We start from the raw sequence: 25,549 nt of genomic DNA on the forward strand, positions 1-25,549 counted from the left end.
ATGTTCCTTTTACACATGTCTTGGATCGGTTGATGCTTGGGAAGATCAGTAAAGAAGTAGAAATAAGGTTCCTTAACTGGTCCCAGTGTAGGTTAAGGGAAGCCCTTTTATAATTCACTGGATGGAGGCAGCGTGATTTAAGGAAGTTAAGGGTCTTCTGGGCTAAGAGCCATAATGTCTAAATGGCTAATTAACAATTTGTAATCCACTCTGATAGCCTTTTGGCTGAAGAGAGGGGTATAAAATATTATTATTATTATTATTATTATTATTATTATTATTATTATTACAGGGCCGCAGTTTGGCTGCTTGGACCACCGGAGATCATCACAGTGAGTCAGTTGGAAAAGCCCATCTCACTCCAGAAAATAAAGGTACTTGAGGAGTTTGCACTCTACGTCTTTCTGTAATAATAGCTACAAAACTGATAATAGCATTTGGGACATTTAGCCTTTTAAAAACAAATATGGCAGATTTAAATGCTGCTTTAAAACCTCTTTCCATCTGCCAGCTTTGTGCTGGTTTTGGGGGGGAATCAGAAAGTGTTGGGAGGGAGGGACTGCCAACAGAATTAGGAGATGCATTGCAGGCTATGGACAGTTTGCGGCCAAGAAAGGTCCAAAACACACGGAAGTAATAGTCCAGTTTAAGAGCGCTTTAAAAGCCCTGGCCCAGTGCTAGGGAATCCTGGGAAATGGAGTTTATTGTGGCACAAGAGGTCTCTGAAAGAGAAGGTGCAATGTCTCACAAAACTACATCTTCCACAATACCCTAGGACTGAGTCAGGGCAGTTAAAGCCGTCTCAGACTGGATTATTGCTGCAGTGTGTTTTGGACTTAGGTGACCCTTGGCAAGTCACACTCTCTCAACCTCAGAGGATGGCAATGGCAACCCCTCTCTGAAGAAACCTGCCAAGGAAACCCCATGATATATTTGCCTTACGGTTGCCATAAGTCGGAAACGACTTGAAGACACAGATGAAGAACAGAAAAAAGTCTGCACTTATTTCTCAAGTTGTACATGGCAATGGGAGGCAGTGTGGTGCAGTGGTTTGAATGTTGCTTACAACTCTGGAGGCCATGGTCCACTGCCCCAGTCCACCATGAAACCAGCTGGGTCCCTTGGGCAAGAAGTCACACTCTCTCAGCCTCAGGGAAGGCAATGGCAAACCTCCTCTGAACAACTCTTGCCAAGGAAACCCCAGGAGAGGCTCCCCAGAAGTCGGCAAAGACTTGGAACCACTCCACAAAAACAACAAAGCCTCACGAAAAAGACAGTGTGGTTTAGTGGCTGGAGCACTGGACTATGACCCTGGAGACCAGGGTTCGAATGCCCTCTTGGCTATAGAAACCCACTGAGTGACCTTAGGCAAGTCACACTCTCTCAGCCTCAGAGGCAGGCATTTGCAAAACCACTTCTGGACAAATCTTGCCAAGAAAAGCCTGAGAAGAGCTTCCCACAGGGTCTCCATAAGTCAAAACAACTTGAAAGCACACAACCACAACAAGAGAAAGAAAGCGAGCTATTGCCAGTGTGTCTGGTCAAGAAGACATGGGAGTTGTAGTTCTAGTTCAGAGGGACTGGAGGGGCCTTACTGCAGGGCAGGACCTCTCCTCTTTCTGGCCATGTGGATGCTGGGAGATTCAGTCCAGGAAATACACTTTAAGTCCCATTGGCAAGAGAAAAGGCTACTACTGCCTTTCAGATCCAGTTTGCCCCAAATCCTTTATGAGGGCAGAAACCCGTTTGTTAGGAAGCAAACCCTGAATATCTCAGGAAGGCCCTATATCTCCCAAGGCCCCCTCCCTCCAGGACCTCCTTCCTCTCTTCCCTTCAGTCTCTCTCTCTCCCCTGAAGGCCTCAAACTGACAACTGCCAAGCGCCGAGACTCAGGAGGCCATTTTGTGTTCTGGCAGCCATTTTGTCTTTCCAGCGGCCATTATGTGCTGCTTGTGATTGTGGGGAACAATGTTCTGGAACCTTCTCTGAGCCTCAATTGAACCGAGGCTCCTCTTTCTCTCCTGAGGCTCCAGAGTCAGAAGGAGGCCAGGCTCCTGGGGCCAAAAGGAAGGAAGTGTGTCTCTTTGTGTGTCTTTTGTGTGTCTTTTCTGAGAGGGTTTTCTTATTACACAGCTCTGCTCCTTCTGGGGAACATGGGTTTTAAAAGGGATCAGAAATGGGAGGATAGTTTTAATATAAGCCTTATTCTTATTCTTCACAAACACTGGGCTTTGGCTTCTAAGAGGAGGCTAGTCCCCCAAAAAGGCGAAAAGGAGCTCCTTTGGGAGGTTTAAAAAGTCTCCCCAGTTTCCTTATTAATAGATTTTCAGACAAGAAGGAAGGAGACAGATCAGAATAACTCATTACCAAGAATGAAACAAACAAACATACAAACAAACAAGAAGAATAAGAATAAAGATCAGACTGAAAGGCAAACTGCTCATCTTTTTTGAAAGGAAAACCATTATTAGCAGAGTAAAAACAAGAATGGGCTGCTTCTATCCTTTTACAACCGACTCCCGCTGTATTTGCACTACAGAAATAATCCGCTTTGAAACCGCTTTAACTCTCCTGCTTCCATCCTATGGAATCCTGGGATTTGTAGTTTGTTGTGGCATGAGAGCTCTCTGGCAGAGAAGGCTAAGTGTCCAAAGGGAAAATCCCAGGATTCCATAGCACTGAGTGGTTAAAGCAGTGTCAAAGTGCCTTCTTTCAATAGTGTGGATGCAGCCTTCTTGGGAAAGGGGCTGATGCTGGGGAAAAGAGGAGGAATGCAGAAGGAAATGAGGACGGACGGACAGACGGAGGGCCACCTGCAGCTGGACTGGCCTCCCTGAGCAGTCAAGACCTGAGCTGGGTTGTGGACGATGGGCACCCTTAATATCAATATTAATATCTTTCACTATTGATTGTAATTAAGGAGGGGATGAGGTTCCTCCTTTCAATAGCATCAGGAAAATGTTTAGGTGTTGTGAAGGTTTGCAAATCCTGTTTGGGGACTTTTTGTGTTCTCACAGCCATCGGGTGCCATCAGGAAATCTTTTCTTTAGGATCAGAAATCCTATTTGGGGCCCTTCTGACTTTGAGGCCCTTTCATCCTCCATTTTGGGTTCCCTGAAGGCCTCAAACTGCCAACTGCAAAGCGCTGAGACTCAGGAGGCCATTTTGTCTTCCCAGCAGCCATTTTGTGCTGCTTGTGATTGTGGGGAATAATGTTCCAGAACCTTCTCTGAGGCCTCAGTTGAACCGAGGCTCCTCTTTCTCTCCTGAGGCTCCAGAGTCAGAAGGAGGCCAGGCTTCTTGGGCCAAAAGGAAGGAAGTGTGTCCCTTTGTGCCTCTGGTCCTCCATTTTGGGGGCGAAGGAAGGAAGGAAGGAAGGAAAGAAGGAAGGAAGGAAGGAAGGGGTCTGTGGGGGTCTGAGGAAGGGAGGCAGGGACTCAGGGCCAGTGGGGAGGCTGGGCTTTGGGGGCTGGGAGAGAGAGGTGGGAAAGAGACCCTCACTTTGGGCTCTAGCTGGGGAGGATCCCACCGGTCCTTGCCTCCCCCTTTGGGAAAGGAGACCCCCTCAGCCCCGTGGACTCACTCCTGCCACTCATTCCTAGGGCTGGGACTCAGAGGAGTTTCCTAGGCATGGTCACCTTCTGCCCTCCATGGCCATTGGCACTGATCTTTTCCCCATTGCCTTCCCTCCCTCAGCCCTTGGACCTCCTCCTCCTTCGCACTCAGAGCAACCCTTCTCTACAGCTGAGGAGACGGCCTCTGACCCAGGGAAGCTCCAGATATAAAGGACTGCAGAAGAGGCCTTTCTGGTGCTGCAGGAATCAGGGTCTTTCTACTGAAGGTAGGGCTTTATTCCTGGAGCTGAAAGAGGATCTTTGTTTAAATGGTTCAGTCCAGGATTGTGTGGAAGGGCTGCAGCTGAGAGACTGAGCCCAGGCTTTGCAGGCATAAAGCCCCAAATTCCGTCTCTAGCAGCATTGTCTTCCCAGAAGTTGGAAGTGAGATATCCAGACCCAGACACACAGTGCGCCAGTGATTCCTTTTTATGGGGACTGTGTTTGTATGTTGTGTTCACTAGAACTTTGTGACATATTAGAATCATAGAATCATAGAATCGTAGAGTAGGAAGAGACCACAAGGGCCATTCAGTCCAACCCCCTGCCATGCAGGAAATCACAATCAAAGCATCCCTGACAGATGGCCATCCAGCCTCTGCTTGAAGACCTCCAAGGAAGGAGACTCCACTACACTCCGAGGAAGTGTGTTCCAGTGTCGAACAGCCCTTACTGTCAGGGAGTTCCTCCTAATGTTGAGGTGGAATCTTTTTTCCTGCAGTTTGCATCCATTGCTCCGGGTCCTAGTCTCCGGAGCAGCAGAAAACAAGCTTGCTCCCTCCTCAATATGACATCCCTTTAAATATTTGAACAGGGCTATCATATCACCTCTTAACCGTCTTTTCTCCAGGCTAAACAGCTCCCTGAGTCGTTCCTCATAGGGCAAGGTTTCCAGACCTTTCACCATTTTAGTCACCCTCCTTTGGACACACTCCAGTTTCTCAATGTCCTTTTTTGAATTGTGGTGCCCAGAGCTGAACACAATATTCCAGGTGGGGCCTGACCAGAGCAGAATATAGTGGCACTATGACTTCCTTTGATCTAGACACTATACTTCTATTGATGCAGCCTAAAATCACATTGGCCTTGTTAGCTGCCGCATTGCACTGTTGACTCATGTTCAACTTATGGTCTACTACCCTTTCACATGTAGTTTCATTCAGCCAGGTGTCCTCCATCCTATATCTGTGCTTTTCGTTTTTCCTCCCTAAGTGCAGTACCTTACATTTCTCCGTGTTGAATTTCATTTTGTTAGCTATGGCCCAGTTTTCTAGTCTGTTCAGGTCATTTTGAATCTTGATCCTGTCCTCTGGAGTATTAGCTACTCCTCCTAATTTGGTGTCATCTGCAAATTTGATAAGTATGCCCCCAATTCTGTCATCCAGGTCATTGATAAAGATGTTGAATAACACTGGGCCCAAGACAGAGCCCTGTGGGACCCCACTGGTCATTTCTCTCCAGGATGAAAAGGAGCCATTGTTGAGCACCCTTTCGGTTCGGCCGGTCAACCAATTACAAATCCATGTGACAGTTGCCTTGTCTAGTCCACATTTTACAAGCTTGTTTGCAAGAATATCATGGGGAACTTTGTCAAAGGCCTTACTGAAATCAAGATATACTATATCCACAGCATTCCCTTCATCTAACAAGCTGGTAATTTTATCAAAAAAAGAGATCAGGTTTGTCTGGCATGACGTCTTTCGTTTATAAAAAGAATTTACATATGTCTTCACTTCCCCAAAATGAGTATAATTCAGGGTGCAATGTTCATTCATAAACTATACATTTATAGATTTTTGTTATATCAAGTGCAACACATTCAGTAGTGTGCATCTTTTTAAAAAATATACAAGGAAAAGTGAAGAAATTGTGATTTTGACAATAGATCCATTCCGAAACAATGCACACAAATGTACATGCCTCAATTTCTATGTGGCTTTAGCAAGCAGAGGGAGCAAGTACACACTTCTTGATCCTGCTATGACTGACATAGACAAACACAGCAGTTAAGCTTAGAGAAATAGTCTCATTTGCAAAAATAAAATAATTATTTTGACCAGTGTCTAAATGGGGAGGGGGCCATGATGATGGGAGGGCGTGGATTTGATCTGTAAAGTAAAGCATGTATCATCCAGCCCAAGAGCTAGAGCTTCTCCACCTGGGACATAAAGCAGGTCCTCCTCCTCCTCCTCTTTGTGAAAGAGAAGTCAAATTCTCATCAGTGATGATGAAATAGCATTAAAAATTTGCATCCCTGCATTAAAAAATCTGAGGAGTCCTTTATCCTGTTGGTTAACCCCAGAGAGCAGACCCACTGAACCCATAAGTGACTGGTGAGTCAACATATAGATAAATCCAATTGATTCAGTGATTCTACTCTGATCAGGACTAGGCATAGGATACAGGCTAGGATTTAGGTCTGCATGTGGCTGGAACAGGATATTCCCAAGACAAGATGGACAGGCAACAGTGTGGAAAATGGGCACTCTCCACATGGGCAGAGACACTCTCAGAATTGTGACTTCTCTGCATGCAGAAGGTTGCCATGGGAATTGGGTGCTCCCTTCCCATCAGCTCAATCCTCTGGTGCCCCCTGATCCTGGGAGGAAGGCTGGATCCCATGGAAGGGGAACAACCTGGGAAGAGAGAGCTCCTTTCCTGCCCTTCTTGACCGGAGGCCTCCCTAGTGAATGGCCAGCTGTAGACCCATTCCTCCCAGAGCAACACTGGAGCATAGAGAGTTCTGCTGATTCGACCATCGGGAGAATGAGGAACCACCAGGCCAGACAGCCTGACCCAGCAGAACCCTCTATGCTCCATTGTTTCTCCAGGTGGAATCAGGCTACAACTGGCCATTCACTGATCCAGGTCCTACCATAGAGTTGTGGAAGCCATCCCTCGTGGCCATTCTATGCCTGGTGAGACTGTTGGGTGTGAGGCATTAGAGAAACATCCAGCTGTGTTTCTGTAGTCAGAAGCAAAATGAAGAAATCTTCCTCTGAGGGCCACTGGGGGCCTCTGCAGGAGATAATGCACTCATTTCACATCTAGCTATTAGGACATAGTCAGGACCTTTTCCAATTCCCTATTCCCTGATCCCCAGCCACTCTCACAAGGCATGGAGTAACTGTTGTGTAGGGGAGCTGCAGTGAGTCTATGCTAGTTCCAGGGGGCTTTGTTTGGTGCAGAGGGAGGAAGGGGATGCCCACCTCTGCATTGGACCAAAGGAGACATTAGTCACCTGCGTATGTCACCAGCAGGATGCTGATCTCAGTGACTTTGAGTGCTGCAGGGTTTCTAGCCAAACCAAGCCTAATCCTGGTCTCTTTTCTCAGGAACTTCAACTTGGACCCCTTGTACACGGCTTTGGGGTATCTTTTGTTGGAAGTGACCAAAGTGCAGGGCCACCAAGACCCCTCGCCCACCTGATGGCCGACACAAAGGCCAAGCAGAGGGAGCTGGGCTCCAACAGAAAGAGGCTGCCAAGGTACAACAACTCTTTGGTAAGTTGCCATCCTGACTATTACTTTGATCTGTGTCTGGGCCGGCTCATGAAAGCAAGCAGAGAACATACTGTCCCAGTTTGGCAGAGAATGTCCTGGTTATTCCTCTGTCACCTCATTTTTTCAGGGGCTTTGAAAATGTCCTATTTCACTCTCCTCCTTCCACTTTCCCCCTTCGCCTCAGGTCAGTTCAGTTGCTGCAAAATGTGTTTCAAGTTCAAAAGAGTGTGCATCCCATCAATTCAAAAGAGGGGAGGAGAGAAGGGAGCAGGGTCTTGCCCTTGCCAGGAGTCAGAGGCAAAAGCAAACTGCTGTACCTTTCCTCGCTTGTGTGATCTTTATCATTAACAACTTTGGCCATCTTGACCCCATTTTGATGTTGCTTTTCCACACGAGTCTTGCTTTCCCAATCTGTGAAATGCTGGGGAATATGGAAGAATATCTCTGGACTTAAGTTGAAGGTGGGCCCAGTGGCCCTAAAGCCCAGAGTACTCCCCAGAACTGTTTTTTTTAAAGTGAAATTTGCCTCTGAAATTAGGTGAGATATGACTAAATGAACTATAATTCTAAACTAATACATACAAAGCCTAATATAATCTTAACTAAATATATGTCTCAAGAGCATCAAAGATGCTCTGGAGGCATGATAATATCTAATATACATGTTGGGATAGTCAGTATCTTAATCAATGTATAATATTCCAGAAATGGCCTAAATTATATTGTTTATTATATTATATATTACATTGAAAGGATTAGAGACAAACTGGATCTCAAAGGCTGTAGCTTTTTGTTTGTTTGCAGAATGTAAAGTTTATTTCCTGGACTAAATTGTGAATTGTTGAAAAAATAATTGCAATGCACCATGTGCTTTCCTCCCCTTTTGTTTAGTCACTCTCTGGATAAGAGCTATTTTCTGTTGCAGGTGACCTTTGTGGATGTGGCAATATATTTCACTGAGGAGGAATGGAAACTGTTGACAAAAAAGCAGAAACTTATGTATAGTTCTGTAATGATGGAGAATTACGAGAATGTCGCCTCTGTGGGTAAGGAACCTGAATCCATTGCCCTTCCTCTGAAGACTGAGGGTCCTTTCATAATTTACTGTCAGAGCGCTATGATTCCACTTTAGAATTATAGGCCTGTTACAGACTGCCAAAATAAAGCTGCTTCGGGTCTCTTTGGAGGTCTGCTATTTAAATGATGCATGGGTCCTAACAGTCCGGAGGTCGTGCCAAAGCCACACTCCATTCCTAAGCACTGGAGTGTGGCTTTGGTGCAGCTTCCGGATTCTTAGGATGCATGCATCATTTAAATAGCATACCTCCATAGAGACTTGAAGCAGCTTTATTTTGGCAGTCTGTAACAGGCCATAGAATCAAAGAGTTGAAATAGACCACAAGGACCATCCGGTTCAATCTTCTGCCATGCAAGAATAGACATTCAAACCACCCCCGAGAGATGGCTATCCAGCCTCTGTTTAAAGACCTCCAAAGAAAGAGGCTCCACCAAACTCTGAGGGAGTATATTCCACTCTTGAAGAGCTCTTACTCTCAGGAAGTTCCTCCTAAAGTTTTAGTGGAGCCTCTTGTCCCTGTGGCTTGCATCCATTGTTCCATGTCCTTTTCTCTGGAGTAGCAGAAAGCAAGCCTGCTCCATCCAGAATATGACATCTCTTCAAATATTTGAACAGGGCTGTCATATCCAGTCTTAACCTTCTCTTCTCCCAGCTAAACATACCCAGCTCCCTAAGTCGTTCCTCAGAGAGCATGGTTTCCAGACCGTTGACCATTTTGGTTTCCCTCCTCTGGACATGCTCCAGCTTCTCAACATCTATTTGAATTGTGGTGCCCAGAACTTCACACAAGATTATTGCAAGTGAGCCCTGACCAAAACAGAATAGAGTGGCACTATTACTTCCCTTGATCTTGACACTATACTCCTATTGATACAGCCTAGGATCACATTGGCCTTTTTAGCTGCTGCATCACACTCTTGACACATGTTCAATTTGTGCTCTACTACCATTCCTAGTTCCCTTTCACACGTAATTTAATTGTCATAACAACTTCCTGTGGAATCTTGGAATTTCTAGTTTTAGTGAGGCACTATTGTTCTCCACTTTGTAAGGATTCTAAATATCAAATCCTAAACTGCCAATTCTGGAATTTTGTGGGAAGGAGCCATGGAGATTAATGCTTTTTGCCCCTAAATGGTCCTCAGCCCATCCCAGAACAAGTTTCTTGGCTTTTGTAGCCCCTCTTCTAGCATTTTGAGACTCTGGAGAGGCATTGTGGGGAAAAAGCCTTCCTTGGCCCTGCAATGGATCAGAGAGGGCCCAACAGTGGCAAAATGGCCTCCACTTCCCCAAAGGGATGCTGTGGGATATTGAGGGGCAAAACATTAGGCCATATTTTTAGGCGACACAATGTGGGGTTGCCCCTGAGATCCACTGGGGTCCAATGTGACCACCCCACTTCCCTACAGCAGTCCATCCCTGTCTTAGAGATGTCTTAAGGTTGTTTTAAGGATTCTCTCTTGCACTTGACCCTCACTAATATCAGAAACAAGGTCCCGGACCCCTTTTTCTGCCTTTCCTAATGCATTAGTCGTATATTAATTGTCTTGCCAAGAAATGACCTCAAAGTGTCCCTTTTGTGCATCACACTCTGTGGGTGTGTGTCTGTGATACAGAGATGGTGGCAATGTGAAAAACATAAAGGCAGGGAAGAGATGCGGAAGGTGAAATGGTAAAGCAGTGCAGATGGGCAAGAGGCAAGGTTGGAGAGCAGAGGGAGAAAGTGAAGGGGATCAGGCCTCTGGGAGCCAGGAGGGGAAGGCAGGAGCAAAGCCAGGATCGCCTAGTTCTGTGCGGAGAGGAAGGGACTTCTGGGAAGGGCCAGGAGAGAGGCCTTGGGGATTGGGAGGCAGCCACCAAACTGACAGATTTTAAGAACTGGATTGAGTGAACTGGTGAGAACCAGCTCAAATCCTTCTTTTCAGACATATTTAGGGGTTCCATTTAGCAGTTATGTGTAACATCTATGAAGGGAGGAAAGGGGACACAAAAACTCCTTTTTCTCTAATGTTTCTTTTGCTTAGTTCCATGGTTGATTCAAGACATCCTTTGTTACCCAAAATGCTGGAGTCTGGGTGGACACCCACAAGTGCTATGCTTTTAGGGGAATTTGGTACTTAGCTCAGTAGAATGAATTAGGTTTACTGGGGCAATAGTGACCTCTAGATTCAGCGCAGCTATAGCAAGTCCTGAATCAAACAGATCTTCAGAGCCATTTGAAATATATAAGTGTTCACACACACATGCAAGAACTAGGTAACAAAGGTGGGAGTGGTGAATAGATGTAAGGCTTCGTTAATGGTGACACGTCATCTATCCAGACCTTTATTCAAATTGCTGAGGATTTGGTTGGGAAGAGGTCAGTAGTTCCTTTGACAATTGAGGTTGGTGAGTGCATTTAGGTGCTTAGCCATGAAAAAAAAAGAGTGTCTGTCTGTAACTAGACTGACACCAAAGAACAGCAAGTTGGGGCTGATATTTATATTGAAATTGTTGCTTGGGGGCAGAAACTGAGGGTTCAGAAAGGTTTATATCACTTTAGCATATTTCATGTGTGGGGAAAGCATGGCGTGAAACCGAATTGAATGCATTGGGTCTTTGATGCAAATACCTCAGACAAAAGGGATTAGCACACCGCCTCTAAGGTCCTTGTTGGCTCTGAATTTTGACCATGTTCACAAGCCAATGTACACTGCAATCTGAGGGTGACACTCCCAGATGCAACTCAAAAATAGCATAGGAGAGTATGGAAGCAAATAAATAGATATAGGTATTGGCAATACACTGACCACTTTCCACACTTAAAGATAAGTCACAGACACAGTAGATTTCATTCAGGTCCTTGGAGGTTCTCTATCTTGAGTTGCAAAATAATACAAAATAATCCTCTCCGACTTCCATCAACTTCACCATCCCTTATACACACAACTCCAATCCAATCCACACCAATCCGCATGTGAGCTGTATATTGTATTGGTTGTGAGTCATCTCCTGGTGCGAAACAGCATGAAGGGACCTCTGCAGTTAGCTTCCATCATGCCTTGGGCTCTGACTCAGGACTCTATGGCAGTCTCACAGGATATGATGCCACCTGTCAATCAAAGTATTTTTGCACATGGTTAATGGAATATTTTTTCAACAGTCCTTTGACTATCTGCTTCCAGTGATTCCCTCAAGGCAGCCCCATTTTTTGCTAGCTCCTATGAGTAAGGATACAACCATTCAATGGGTTTAGGGGCATAAGCAGCAGGGCCATACTTAAGTTACTCACAGCAACTTTATTAATTTAATCGCAAATAAGGAGAGGTTAATGAGGGCTAAATCATGGGGTAACACCCTCCTCCCTTGAGTCTGATTTTCAGTCTCATCTGTCATTGTCCTTCTTTACAGAAAAACATTTGAGTCATGAGAGAGTCCACACAGGAAAGAAGTCACATAAATGCCAGCATTGTGGGAAATATTTTGCTTACAAGTCAATCCTTGTCATGCATCAAAGAGTCCACACCAGAGAGAAGCCATACAAATGCCAGCATTGTGGGAAATGTTTTTCCTGGAAGTCTTACCTAGTGAAACATCAGAGAGTCCACACAGGGGAGAAGCCATACAAATGCAAGCATTGTGGGAAATGTTTTTCCTGGAAGTCTGACCTAGTGAAACATCAGAGAGTCCACACAGGAGAGAAGCCATACAAATGCCAGCATTGTGGGAAATGTTTTTCCTGGAAGTCTTACCTAGTGAAACATCAGAGAGTCCACACAGGGGAGAAGCCATACAAATGCAAGCATTGTGGGAAATGTTTTTCCTGGAAGTCTGACCTAGTGAAACATCAGAGAGTCCACACAGGAGAGAAGCCATACAAATGCCAACATTGTGGGAAATGTTTTTCTTTGAAATCAAAACTAGTGTTACATCAGAGAGTCCACACAGGAGAGAAGCCATACAAATGCCTGCATTGTGGGAAATGCTTTTCTTTGAAATCAAACCTATTGAAACACCAGAGAATCCACACAGGAGAGAAGCCATACAAATGCCAGCATTGTGGGAAATGTTTTTCTCAGAAGTCAAACCTAGTGACACATCAGAGAATCCACACAGAAGAGAAGCCATACAAATGCCAGCATTGTGGGAAATGTTTTTCTTCTAAGTCATACCTAGTGAAACATCAGAAAGTCCACACAGGAGAAAAGCCACAAAAATCTCAGTAGTGAACTAACATTATATTTGTAAATAATGAATACAAAAAATATATTTTCAATCCAACAGTCCAAAAAAGGCCCTTGTGATATTGTTTGTAAGGTTTGTCTGTCCATATGTCTGTTTATGTTTTAAAGTTATACTTTGTTAAGATTAGGTTTTCATTTCTAATAGTATAGAAAATTACTTTGGGTTGTATATTTGGCTGGGGAATGTGGGTCATGGTATAGGTTAAGTAGATGGGGGGGGGGGGGTTGGGATTTGTTACAGCTGGCTTTATTAGTTATGGGAATGATAGCTTTTGCAGTTTGTGGGATTTTGGCCTAAGAAGGTTGGAGGCCAGTATTAACAGAAAGGGTTAGTTTGTTGGAATGACAAAGAGTCCTTGTTACCTGCAGAGCATAGACTGTGGGAATTGGAGGTGGGGGCTAGGTTTAGAAGAGGGTAATGTTTTAGGTTTTGGCGTTTTAATGTATTGTTTGTATTGGAGTGGGTAGTTCTGTCTTAAACACTGAATTTCTGTGTGTTCTCAATAAAGTTCTTTGCTATTTCAACACATTGGACTCTTTGATGCACAGAAGTTCTGCATTTGCCCAAAACTGACCCTTTCTTTTGTCCTCAGTCCTCAGCTCCATTCCCAGCCATAAGAACAGCAGAGGCAAACACACACACACAAACACAAATATACAGGGACAGCTATATTTCCAAACTAGATCCTTCCTTTCCTGACTTTCCAGCTCTGCACCTTGGGCTCCATTTTGGTTTCCTCAAAGGAAGAAATGAGGGAAAGAAGGGGAGGCTCCTGAACCCCCGGTGCATCCAGAAGAACTGTATAAGCGGAGGGTCTGGATACTTCTCCTGTCGCCTCTGTCGTAAAGCCAGAGTCCAAATTGATTCTTATCTGAGAGATTTTGTCTGCGAAGTTATTATTAAAAGCATCAGAGCAGACTTTTGTAGGTTCTCACAAAGACTTGAGGGTGGGGGACATTTGAGCCAAGTCCCTTACCATCCTGAATAGCTCTGCAGGATGAGACTTTGCAAATGCAGTACATGCAGAGTAGAAGGACTTCTTAGCTGCATCTATTGCTACTACATAGGATTTAAGAAAAACCCTTATCAGGTATCAGTCCATATTTCTGCCAGAAGCGCTCTAGCCGTTGTCCAGCCCCCTTCATTAATTTGAGATCTTTAGTATACCATGAACTGCAATTTGAAGCGGGTTGAAAAAGGGTGCTTGGGAGCAATAGTGTCTATAGCTCTGGTAAGAACATTGTTCCAAGTATTGACCAGAGCTTCAACAGAATCGCAGGCATTACCAGCCATCAAACCCTCTAAGGCCTCTGGGAACCTAGTGGGTTTCATCAACCTTCGAGGGCGGACCATTTTAATAGGTCCTCCAACCCCGACGGGGGGAATAGTGGCCTTCAGCCCAACCTTGACCAGGAAATGATCCATGGTCCATGACAATGCGGAGATAATGACTACCTCCGCCCATGGATGTGCCTGTTCCGCACAGAAGACCATATTGAAAGTATGACCTGCACAGTGAGTGGGCTCAGAGCCTATTTGGGAAAGGCCCATGTTTGTCATGCTGACCATGGACTCCCGAGCTGCACCAGATATGTTCCTTAAACCGGCCTCGAGGGGGATGTTGAGGTCGTCCAGGACTAAAAGCCTAGGCGACTCCAGCAGCAGCTCTGAGACCAGTTGTGTCAGCTCCGCTAGGCAGTCTGTTAAGGAAGGGGGTGGACATTAAACCAACAGAATCCCCAGACTTTCCCTAGTCCTTAAGCTGAGGTAAAGACATTCAATGTGGTCCATCTTATGGATAGGTATCCTGGCCAAAGCAAGATTGTTTTCATGGACCAAAGCAACGTTCCCTTATCTGCTCACTGATGGCGAACCCAGCCGGTAAAGTCTGAGCTCAGGTGGCTGAGCTATCATCACCCAGCCAGGTCTCCGTGAAACAAGCCAGGTCAGCCTCTTTGTCCAGTAGGAGATTCTGGACTATCTGCGTTGTATTTTTGACTGACCTGCCGTTACACAAGAGCAGGGAAAGGCTCTGTGGCTGGTTTGGTATGCTCTCCATCTCTTTTGGGATAGCAGGGTGAATGGAAGGGGAGATAGATATCAAACATCAATCTCTCCTTCCGCTGTAACGACATTTCACCCAGTTAGCGCACCATGCACATCTTGTATAGCCACTCCACAGTCAATCTCCCCCCCCCCCATTCGTCATCTGAATGATATTCTCCTTGCCCATGCCCATCTCCCTCCAAGTGTCTGTCTAAGAACATATGAAATAAAAGTACACAAGGAAAAAGGTACCAGCCAGTTGGCAACATCTGTCCCACCATTCACCACTGCGTCCCTGCCACTGAGAGCCAGGGATGTTAAGGGAGAAGGCTGTCTCCTGGCTGGCATCCTCTGGCCTCGGGGAAGATCTACAGTCCTGGCCATGCCCCTCTCACTGCTGCCTTGCCTCTGCTGGCTTCCTTGGCCCCTGGAGGAATTGGAGGAGAGAAAGGGTTGCTTCTGGCTTGGCTCAACTCTCTGCCTGGCTGGAGGTGGAAGGAAGAGAAGGAAGGAAGGAAGGAAGGAAGGAAGGAAGGAAGGAAGGAAGGAAGGAAGGTGCCAAGGGAAGAAAAGCATAATGGGACTATTGAAGTGAGGTGGGGGTATCTTGGACCAGACTGATGTACTCACCTCCCAGGACCCATTGTAAGAGCTATCACAGCTCACTGTGATGCTTTAAATCAGGGGTCCTCAAACTCCAGCCCTCCAGGTGTTTTGGACTTCATCTCCCAGAAGACTCAGCCAATCAACATCCACATGCAAATTCCCTTCCTACCTCAGTACTCTACAGCCAATCTGAATAGACTTCCAGAGCCCCACAACGGCTCCCCTTTCCTCTTTGGCCCTCAGCCAATCACCATCCACAAATTTCCTTCCTACCTCATAATGCCCTCCCTGACAGCTTGGCCAATGATCTGAGATTCTGGGAGCTGAAGTCCAAAAAATCTGGAGGGCCGGAGTTTGAGGACCCCTGCTTTAAATGATAAGAGCTGACTTGGACGCCAGCATTATTGCATTATTGCAGAGGCCATAGGTCAGGTGTCCAGTGACTCTGTCAATGAGATCATACTGGATCAATTTGAATCTGTGAGTACTAAGGATGTGGTTAAGCTCCTGGGAAATGAGAAGAAGACAACTTGCCCTCTTGACCTGTGTCCTTCATGTCTGGTCATCCAAGGAGGAGATGCACTTAGGACTCACCTGAGATGTATCATAAATGCATCTCTTCCATCTTGCTTAAAAGAAATGGTGTTATGATCCCTAGGACATGAACAATTACAGACCGGTCTCCCATCTTCCATTTCTAAACAACAACAACAACATAATAATAATAATAATAATGATTATGATTATGATTATTATTATTATTATTTATAGCCCGCCCAATCACAAGCAATCTGGGTGGGTTACAACAATAAAAATATAAAGAATACAATAAAATAAAATACAAAAAATAAATACAATACAATAAAATAAAACAGAGCGACGTTAGTTACAGTAATTCACAGTTAGGCCTGATGGAAATTGGGCCTGTCTTTTTCACTCCCTCCCAGGTCTGATGATGACACTTGAAATGGAGGGAGGGCTCTTCTTCTTGAGGCAATAATATAATTTCATTCATTTTAATTTAATTCTTCTCATTAATATAAGAGAAGAATTGGTGGACAGAGTGACATAAGTCACAGTAAATGGGGAGAGGAACTAGGTGGGGAACTAGGCAGGGAAGGCCTGCCTGAAGAGATGCGTCTTAAGAGCCTTCTTAAAGCCTGTAAGAGTAGAAATGTCGCGGATCTCCTTCGGCAGGTCATTCCGTAGCTTCGGAGCTGCGATGGAAAAGGCCCTCTGGGTGACTGAGGTTAGCCTAGATTTTATTGGCTGAAGTAGATTCTTCCCCCAGGACCTTAGAGTGCGGGACGGACAGTACGGAAGAAGGCGTTCCCTTAAGTATTCTGGACTCAAGCCATGTAGGGATTTAAAGGTAATCACCAACACCTTGTACCTTGCCCGGAAACTAATCGGCAGTTAGTAAAGGGATTTCAAAACCGGTGTTATGTGATCGGTACGATGAGTACCTGTAATTAACCTGGCTGCCATATTTTGTACAAGTTGAAGTTCCTGAACTTGGCACAAGGGTAGCCCCATATACAGCGCATTAGAGAAGTCCAATCGAGAGGTGACCAGCGCATGTACAACTGTTTCAAGGTCTCCCTGCTCCAGGAAGGGGCGCAGCTGGCGTATCAGCCGAAGCTGATAACAAGTGCTCCTGACTGTCGCATCTACCTGAGCTGTCAGGTGAAGCGACGAGTCAAGGAGCACCCCTAAGCTGCAGACAGAGTCTTTCAGGGGAAGTGTGACCCCATCCAGAACTGGCTGACATAATTCCATACCTGGGCTTGGGTTTCCTATAACAAGTACCTCCGTCTTACCTGGATTCAGCTTGAGTCGGTTTTCCCTCATCCAGTCCATTACCGCCCCAAGACAGGCATTCAGAGGAGAGATGCCATCCTTAGTCACTGCATCAGTCTGAGACATAGAGAAATATATTTGGGTGTCATCAGCGTACTGATAACATCCTGCCCCATGTCTCTGGATGATTTCTCCCAGCGGCTTCATGTAAATGTTAAACAGCATGGGAGACAATATGGCACCCTTGGGGACACCAAATTTTATCTCTCTTTTAGAAGAGCAACTGTCTCCCAGCGCCACCATTTGGAATCTGCCTGAGAAGTAGGACCAGAACCACTGTAGGACCGGAACAGTGCCTCCGATACCTAACTCTCTCAGGCGCTCCAGAAGGATACCATGGTCGATGGTATCAAAGGCTGCTGAGAGGTCCAAGAGCACCAGCAGGGCCACACTTCCCTGTCGATGCCTAGACAGAGATCATCGACTAAGGCGACCATGGCAGTCTCCGCTCCGTATCCCCCCCCCCCCCCCGAATCCGGTTTGAAATGGGATTTCCCCCCTCTCTTCTCTTTCCCTCCTTCCCTTCACTCCAAGGGCAGACTTCTCCTGCAGCCCTGGCTTCCTTTATGTCCCTTCCCCCAAAAGACACTCAGCCAGATTGGGGAAGGAGTGAGGGCAGCAGAGACCCTGAGAGGAGGAAGCCAGGGAGCAAGCCCTCTCTTCTCTCTTCTCTCTTCCTCCTTCCCTTCACTCCAAGGGCAAACTTCTCCACTGACTCAAAGACTTCCATGCAGCCCCAGTTTCCTTTATGTCCCTTCCCCCAAAAGACAGCTCTCCTGGCTCTCCTTCCCCTGAATGAACCTGAGGGCCCTTGGCAATGGGGCTGCAATGGAGCACCCTCCCCTCCTCTTTCCCTTTCCTCAGGTAAACACAGACCCTCTTTCTGTGTCTCTCAAAATGGTGGCACTTAGTCTGGACCCCCCCCTTCCCAAAATCCTGGCTACGTCCCTCTTTGGGATGCTTTTATGATATGTATTTTACACATGATTGCCTCCTGAGGACACTCTGAGGGCTGCCATTGGCTGGAATCCCCTCCCTCCCATCATCCCTGGCCCTGATTGGCTGGAATCCCAGTCCCACCCACCATCCCTGGCCCTGATTGGCTGGAATCCCAGTCCCACCCACCATCCCTGGCCCTGATTGGCTGGAATCCCAGTCCCACCCACCATCCCCGGCCCTGATTGGCTGGAATCCCAGTTTCTCCCTCCATCCCTGGCCCTGATTGGCTGGAATCCCCATCCCTCCCACCATCCCTGGCCCTGATTGGCTGGAATCCCCTCCCTCCCACCATCCCTGACCCTGATTGGCTGGAATCCCCTCCCTCCCACCATCCCTGGCCCTGATTGACTGGAATCTCCATCCCTCCCACCATCCCTGGCCCTGATTGGCTGGAATCCCCTCCCTCCCACCATCCCTGGCCCTGATTGGCTGGAATCCCCTCCCTCCCACCATCCCTGGCCCTGATTGGCTGGAATCCCCATCCCTCCCACCATCCCTGGCCCTGATTGGCTGGAATCCCCTCCCTCCCACCATCCCTGGCCCTGATTGGCTGGAATCCCCTCCCTCCCACCATCCCTGGCCCTGATTGGCTAGAATCCCAGTCCCTCCCTCCATCCCTGGCCATTTTGTATTCTGGCAACCATTTTGTGCTGCTTGTTCCAGAGCTTTCTCTGAGGCCTCAGTTGAACAGAGGTATCTCTTCCTCTCCTGAGGCTCCAGAGTCAAGGAGGCCAGGCTCCTTGGGCCAAAAGGAAGGAAGTGTGTCCCTTTGTGCCTCTGGCCCTCCATTTTGGGGAGAAGGAAGGAAGGAAGGGGCCTGTGGGGGTCTGAGGAAGGGGAGGCAGGGGACCCAGGGCTGGGCTTTGGGGGCTGGGAGAGAGAGGTGGGGAAGGACAATGCTGCCAGAGACTGAATTTGGGGCTTTATTCCTGCAAAGCATGGGTTCAGTCTCTCAGCTGCAACCTTTCCACACAATCCTGGACTGATGCATTTAAACAAAGTCCTCCTTCAGCTCCAGGAATAAAGGCCTATCTTCAGTACAAAGACCCTGATTCCTGCAGCCCCAGAAAGGCCTCTTCTGCAGTCCTTTATGGCCGGAGCTTCCCTGGGTCAGAGGCCGTCTCCTCAGCCGTAGAGAAGGGTTGCTCTGAGTGCGAAGGAGGAGGAGGTCCAAGGGCTGAGGGAGGGAAGGCAATGGGAAAAGGTCAGTGCCAATGGCCATGGAGGGCAGAAGGTGACAATGCCTAGGAAACTCCCCTGAGTCCCAGCCATTCTAGGAATGAGTGGCAGGAGTGAGTCCAGGGGGCTGAGGGGGTCTCCTTTCCCAAAGGGGGAGGCAAGGACCGGTGGGACCCTCCCTTTGGGCCCTAGCTGGGGAGGGTCCCACCGGTCCTTGCCTCCCCCTTTGGGAAAGGAGACCCCCTCAGCCCCCTGGACTCACTCCTGCCACTCATTCCTAGAATGGCTGGGACTCAGGGGAGTTTCCTAGGCATTGTCACCTTCTGCCCTCCATGGCCATTGGCACTGACCTTTTCCCATTGCCTTCCCTCCCTCAGCCCTTGGACCTCCTCCTCCTTCGCACTCAGAGCAACCCTTCTCTACGGCTGAGGAGACGGCCTCTGACCCAGGGAAGCTCCGGCCATAAAGGACTGCAGAAGAGGCCTTTCTGGGGCTGCAGGAATCAGGGTCTTTGTACTGAAGATAGGCCTTTATTCCTGGAGCTGAAGGAGGACTTTGTTTAAATGCATCAGTCCAGGATTGTGTGGAAAGGTTGCAGCTGAGAGACTGAACCCATGCTTTGCAGGAATAAAGCCCCAAATTCAGTCTCTGGCAGCATTGTCTTTCCAGAAGGTGGAAGTGAGATGTCCAGACCCCAGACACACAGTGCGCCAGTGAGACCTTTCTATGGCGACTGTGTGCATACATGTTGTTTACTAGAGCTTTGTGAGGGGTTTGTTTCACTGGGTTTATAAAATGAATTTACATATGTCCTCTCTTCCCAAAAATAAGCATAATCCAGGATGCAATCTTTAATCTTAAACCTATACATTTATAGAATTTTATTGTATCAAGTGGTGTGCATACCTTTTAAAAATATACAAAAAGAAGTGAAAATGAATGTGATTTTGACAATGGGTCTGTTCAGAAACATTGCACACAAATATGCATGTAAGGATTTCTGGATGGCCTCAGCAAGCAGAGAGAGGAGCTGCACACCTCATGCTCTAGATATGACTGACAGACAGAAACACAGCAGTTAAACTTAGATGAACACACTCATTTGTAATAATGAAATGATTATTTTCACCAGTGTCAAAATGGGGATGGGGGCATGATGAGGGGAGGCTGTGGATCAGATCCGTAAAGTAGTGCGTATCTTATCCAGTCCAGGAGCTAGATCTTCTCTTCGTGGGACATAAAACAGGTCCTCCTCCTCCTCCTCTACATGAAAGAGTAGTCTAATTCTCATCCGTGACTTTGAAACAGCATTTCTTCATTTAAAAAAACTGAGGTGGCATGAATCCTGTTGGTTAACCCTAGAGATTAGACCCACTGAACCCATAAGTGACTGGCGAGTCAAACTATAGGTAATGCCAACTGATTCAGTGATTCTCCTCTGATCAGGACAAAGCATAGTATAGGTTCCAGGTTAGGATTTAGTCCTGCATGTGTAAATCAGGTGCTCTCTTCCCATCAGCTCAATCCTCTGATGCCCCCCAACCTTGGGAAGAGGAAAGGATATAATGCAAGGGGAGCAAGAAGAAAAGAGAGAGCTCCTTTCCTGCCCTGCCTGACCAGGGGCCTCCCTGGGGGATGGAGGGCAACTGGTTTGGGAGAATGAGGGGCCCACTAGGCCACACAGCCTGACTCAGAAAAACCCTCCACGCTCCAGTGTTGTTCTGGGTGGAATGAGGCTACAACTGGCCATTCACTGACCCAGGTCCTACCATAGAGTTGTGGATGCCATCCCGCATGGCCATTCCATGCCTGCTGAGAGTGTCGGGTGCGAGGTATTAGAGAAGCATACAGCCGTGTTTCTGTAGCCAGAAGCAAAATGAAGACATCTTCCTCTGAGGACCACTGGGTACTTGTGGAGATGGTGCACTCATTTCACATCTAGCTACAGGGATATAGACAAGGCTCTTTCCAATTCCCCATCCCCTGATTCCCCACCACTCTCACAAGGCATGGAATAGCTGTTGTGTAGGGGAACTGCAGTGAATCTATGCTAGGTCCAGGGGGCTTTGTTTGGTGCAGAGGGAGGAAGGGGATACCCACCTCTGCATCGGCCCAAAGGAGGCATATATAACCTGCGCATGTCATCAGTAGGATGCTGTTCTCTGTGTCCTTGAGCGCTGCCGGGTTTCTTACCAAGCCTACCCTAACCCTGGTCCCTTTTGTCAGGAACTTCATTTCGGCCTCTTCGTACACGGCTTTGGGCCTCTCTTTCTGGAAGTGACCCAAGTGCAAGACCACCAGGACCCCTGCCCACCTGATGGCTGACACAGAGGCCAAGCGGATGGAGTTGGGCTCCAAGAGAAAGAGGATGCAGAGGTACAAGAACTCTTTGGTGAGTCTAGGTTCTTGACTATTAGTTTCATCTGTGTCACTGCTGGGCCAGTTCATGAAAGCAAGCGGAGAACATACTCTCCCAATTTAGCAGAGACAGTCCTGGTTAAGCCTCTCTCACCCCACTTTTTCAGGGACTTTTAAAAATATCCCATCCCACTTTCCCCCTTCTCAGCTCACTTCAGTTCCTGAGTGCCATTCAGTTTGCAGCCCATCAACTCAAAAGTGCAGAGAGGAGAGGAAAGAAGGAGGCAGGATATGCCCTTCCCAAGAGGCTGAAGCAAAAGCAAACTGATGTGCCCTTCCTAGCTTGTGTGATCTTCCTCATAAACAACTTTGGCCATCTTCAACCCCTTCTGGATTGCTTGTCCATATATGTCTTGCTTTTCCAATCTGCGAAATGTTGGGGGATATGGGAGAATATCTCTGGATCTAAATTGGGGGTGGGCCCAGTGGCCCTTATTAAAAATGACGTTTGCCTCTGAAATTTGGCAAGAAATATCTAAATGCACCACAATTCTTTGGTGGCTAAATGTACTATATGTGCTGGGATAGTGAGTATCCTAATCCATCCTCAATATCCCAGCCAAAATTTAAAGTTTATTTCCTGGACTGATTTCTGAAGTGATGAAATACTAATATTTCGGATGCACCATGTGCTTTCCTCCCCTTTTGCTTAGTCACTCTCTGGATGAGGGCTATTTTCTATTTCAGGTGACCTTTGCAGATGTGGCAGTATATTTCTCAGAGGATGAATGGAATCTGTTGACAAAGAAACAGAAACATTTGTACAGTTATGTAATGATGGACAATTATGAGAATGTGGCTTCTGTAGGTAAGGAACCTGAATCCATTGCTCTTTCTATAAAGACTGAGGGTCCTTTTATCCTATATTATTATGTTTCTATGGTTCCACTAGAATAATAGAATCATAGAGCTGGAATAGACCACAAGAGCCATCCTGTTCAACCTCTCTTTAAAGACATCCAAATGAGAGAACTCCACCAGACTCTAAAGGAGTATATTCCACTGTCAAAGAGCTCTTACTGTCACAAAGTTCCTCCTAATGTTTAGGTGGAACCTCTTTCCCTGTGTCTTGCATCTATTGTGGTGTCGCCTTTTCTCTGTAGCAACAAAAAGCAAGCTTGCTCCTTGCGCAACATGACAACCTTTCAAATATTTAAACTTGGATATAATATCCACTCTTTATCTTCTTTTCTCCAGGCTAAACATAACCAGCTCTTAAAAGTGTTCCTCACAGAACTTGATAGTTCCCAGACTCTACACCACTTTGGTTGCTCTTCTTTGGGCATGCTCCAATTTGTCAACATCCTTTTTGAATTATGGGGCCCAGAACTGGACACAGGATTATTCCAAGTGAGGGCTGACCAAAGCAGAATAGAGTGGCACTATTACTTCCCTTGATCTAGAAACTATTCTTGCATTGATGCAGCCTAGAATCACTTGGGCCTTTGTAGCTGCCGCATCACACTATTGGCCCATGAAGAGATGGAAGGGCGACACAAAAATCCCTTTTTCTCTAATGTTTCTTTTCCAATCTGAGCTTGCTTAGTTCCATGGTTGATTCCAGAGGCCCTTTATTACCTGATTGCTGGAGTCTGGGGAAGACACCCCCAAGTGCTATGCTTTTAGGGGAATTTCATACTTAGTTCAAAGGAGAGATTGGGGCAACAGGGACCTCAGTAGTTCCGGACACCCCCCCCCCCCCCCGGCATTAGACGAATTCCGTATATTCCCAAACCCTATTTAAATGAATGAAGCGCCATTAACCCTTATGAGGCATGCCGGCCCTTTTCCCAATGTGACTTTTCGTGTATGCTGAAATCCGTGTAAGGCATGCCCGCGTATGACGCAGGTGCACTCTACACTCAGGCACACACATATAGGTGTTCACGCACAAAAACAAGAACTAGGTAACAAAGGTGGGACTGGAGATGTTAGGCTTTGCTAATGATAATACATAACCTAGACAGAACTTGATTCCAAGTGCTGACAGTCCAGAATGGTGAGAGAAATCAGTAACTCCCATGGCAAGTGTAGCTGGCAAGTGTACTGAGGTGTTTAGCAATGTAAACCAACAGAGTGTCTGTCTGCAACTGGACTGACGCTAAAGAACAGCCAGTTGGTATATTTGTACTGAAATTGTTGCTAGTGGGCAGAACTTGAGTTTCTATAAGGTTTAAATCGTTTCAGAAAGTTTCCTGGTTGGGGAAAATATGGTCCAAAATCAAATGGAATTAAATGGGTGCTTGGTACAAATACCTAAGACATAAGGGATTAGCACCCCGGTTCTCAGGTCCTTCTTGGCTCTGAATTCCAGTCCCGTTCACAAGCTAATGTACAACGCAATGTGAGCACGATGCTCCCAGATGCAGCTCAACAATAACATAGCAGAATATGGAAAGAAATTTCCAGATACAGGTGTTGGTAATGCACTGACCACTTTTCACACTTAAAAATAAGTCACAGACACAGTTGATTTCATCTGAATCTTTGGAGGTTTTTTATCTTGAGTTGCAAAATAAAAAATATTTGCAAGCTCTCCTCTCTGACTTCCATCATGTTCACTGTCTCTTGTATAAACAAATAAAATTCAATCCTATCCACAGCAATCCACATGTGACCTGTATGCTGTACTGGTTGTGATTCATTTCCTGATGCCACACTATGAAGCATCCTCTGCAGTTAGCTTGCATCATGCCATGTGCTCTGACTCAGCACTCTCTGGCCGTCTCACAGGATATGATGCCACTTTTCAATCAAGATATTTTTATGCATGTTTAAATGAATATTTATTCAACAGTCTGTATGACTATCTGCTTCTACTGATTACCTCAAGGTAGTTCCCCACAATCTCCTCTTTGCCAGCTCCTCTGAGTAAGGATATAATCATTTCATGGATTTGGGGCACCTGCACCAGAATCATGCTCAGGTCACCCACTCCAACTCTATTAATTTAATCTCAAATAGGGAGGCGTGAACGTAGGGCTAAATGTTGGGCTAACACTTTCCTCTCTTAACTCTGAATTTCAGTATTATCTGTCATTATTCTTCTTTACAGAAGAACTTGTCAGTCATGAGAGAGTCCACACATCAGAGAAGCCATACAACTGCCAGAATTGTGGGAAACATTTTACGTACAAGTCTATCCTTGTCATGCATCAAAGAGTCCACACTGGAGAGAAGCCATACAAATGCCAGCATTGTGGGAACTGTTTTTCTCGGCAGTCAACCCTACTGACACACCAGAGAATCCACTCAGGAGAGAAGCCTTACAAATGCCAGCATTGTGGGAACTGTTTTTCTCAGCAGTCAACCCTACTGACACACCAGAGAATCCACTCAGGAGAGAAGCCATACAAATGCCAGCATTGTGGGAACTGTTTTTCTTGGCAGTCAAACCTACTGACACACCAGAAAATCCACTCAGGAGAGAAGCCATACAAATGCCAGCGTTGTGGGAACTGTTTTTCTCAGCAGTCCCACCTACTGACACACCAGAGAATCCACTCAGGAGAGAAGCCTTACAAATGCCAGCATTGTGGGAACTGTTTTTCTCGGCAGTCCCACCTACTGACACACCAGAGAATCCACTCAGGAGAGAAGCCTTACAAATGCCAGCATTGTGGGAACTGTTTTTCTCGGCAGTCCCACCTACTGACACACCAGAGAATCCACTCAGGAGAGAAGCCATACAAATGCCAGCATTGTGGGATCTGTTTTTCTCAGCAGTCCCACCTACTGACACACCAGAGAATCCACTCAGGAGAGAAGCCATACAAATGCCAGCATTGTGGGAACTGTTTTTCTCAGCAGTCCCACCTACTGACACACCAGAGAATCCACTCAGGAGAGAAGCCATACAAATGCCAGCATTGTGGGAACTGTTTTTCTCAGCAGTCAAACCTACTGACACACCAGAGAATCCACTCAGGAGAGAAGCCTTACAAATGCCAGCATTGTGGGAACTGTTTTTCTCGGCAGTCAAACCTAGTGAGACACCAGAGAATCCACTCAGGAGAGAAGCC

The 25,549-nt window shown here is 46.5% G+C and overlaps 1 protein-coding gene across 1 annotated transcript in view; it reads left to right on the forward strand.

Annotated features, from left to right (window-relative positions):
* The window catches only part of LOC149301636 (uncharacterized), a 47,743-nt gene extending 35,343 nt beyond the window's left edge, over positions 1 to 12,400 (forward strand). The window contains exon 5 of the mRNA XM_089484335.1: positions 11,631 to 12,400. Within this exon, the coding sequence (XP_089340461.1) occupies positions 11,631 to 12,400 (770 nt within the window). The remainder of the gene's footprint in view (positions 1 to 11,630) is intronic.
* The last annotated feature ends 13,149 nt before the right edge of the window (positions 12,401 to 25,549 follow it).

Source organism: Sceloporus occidentalis, unplaced genomic scaffold (assembly GCF_023333645.1).
Source record: "Sceloporus occidentalis isolate IW3139 unplaced genomic scaffold, rSceOcc1.0.p SCAF_21, whole genome shotgun sequence".
Taxonomy (NCBI): Eukaryota; Metazoa; Chordata; class Lepidosauria; order Squamata; family Phrynosomatidae; genus Sceloporus; species Sceloporus occidentalis.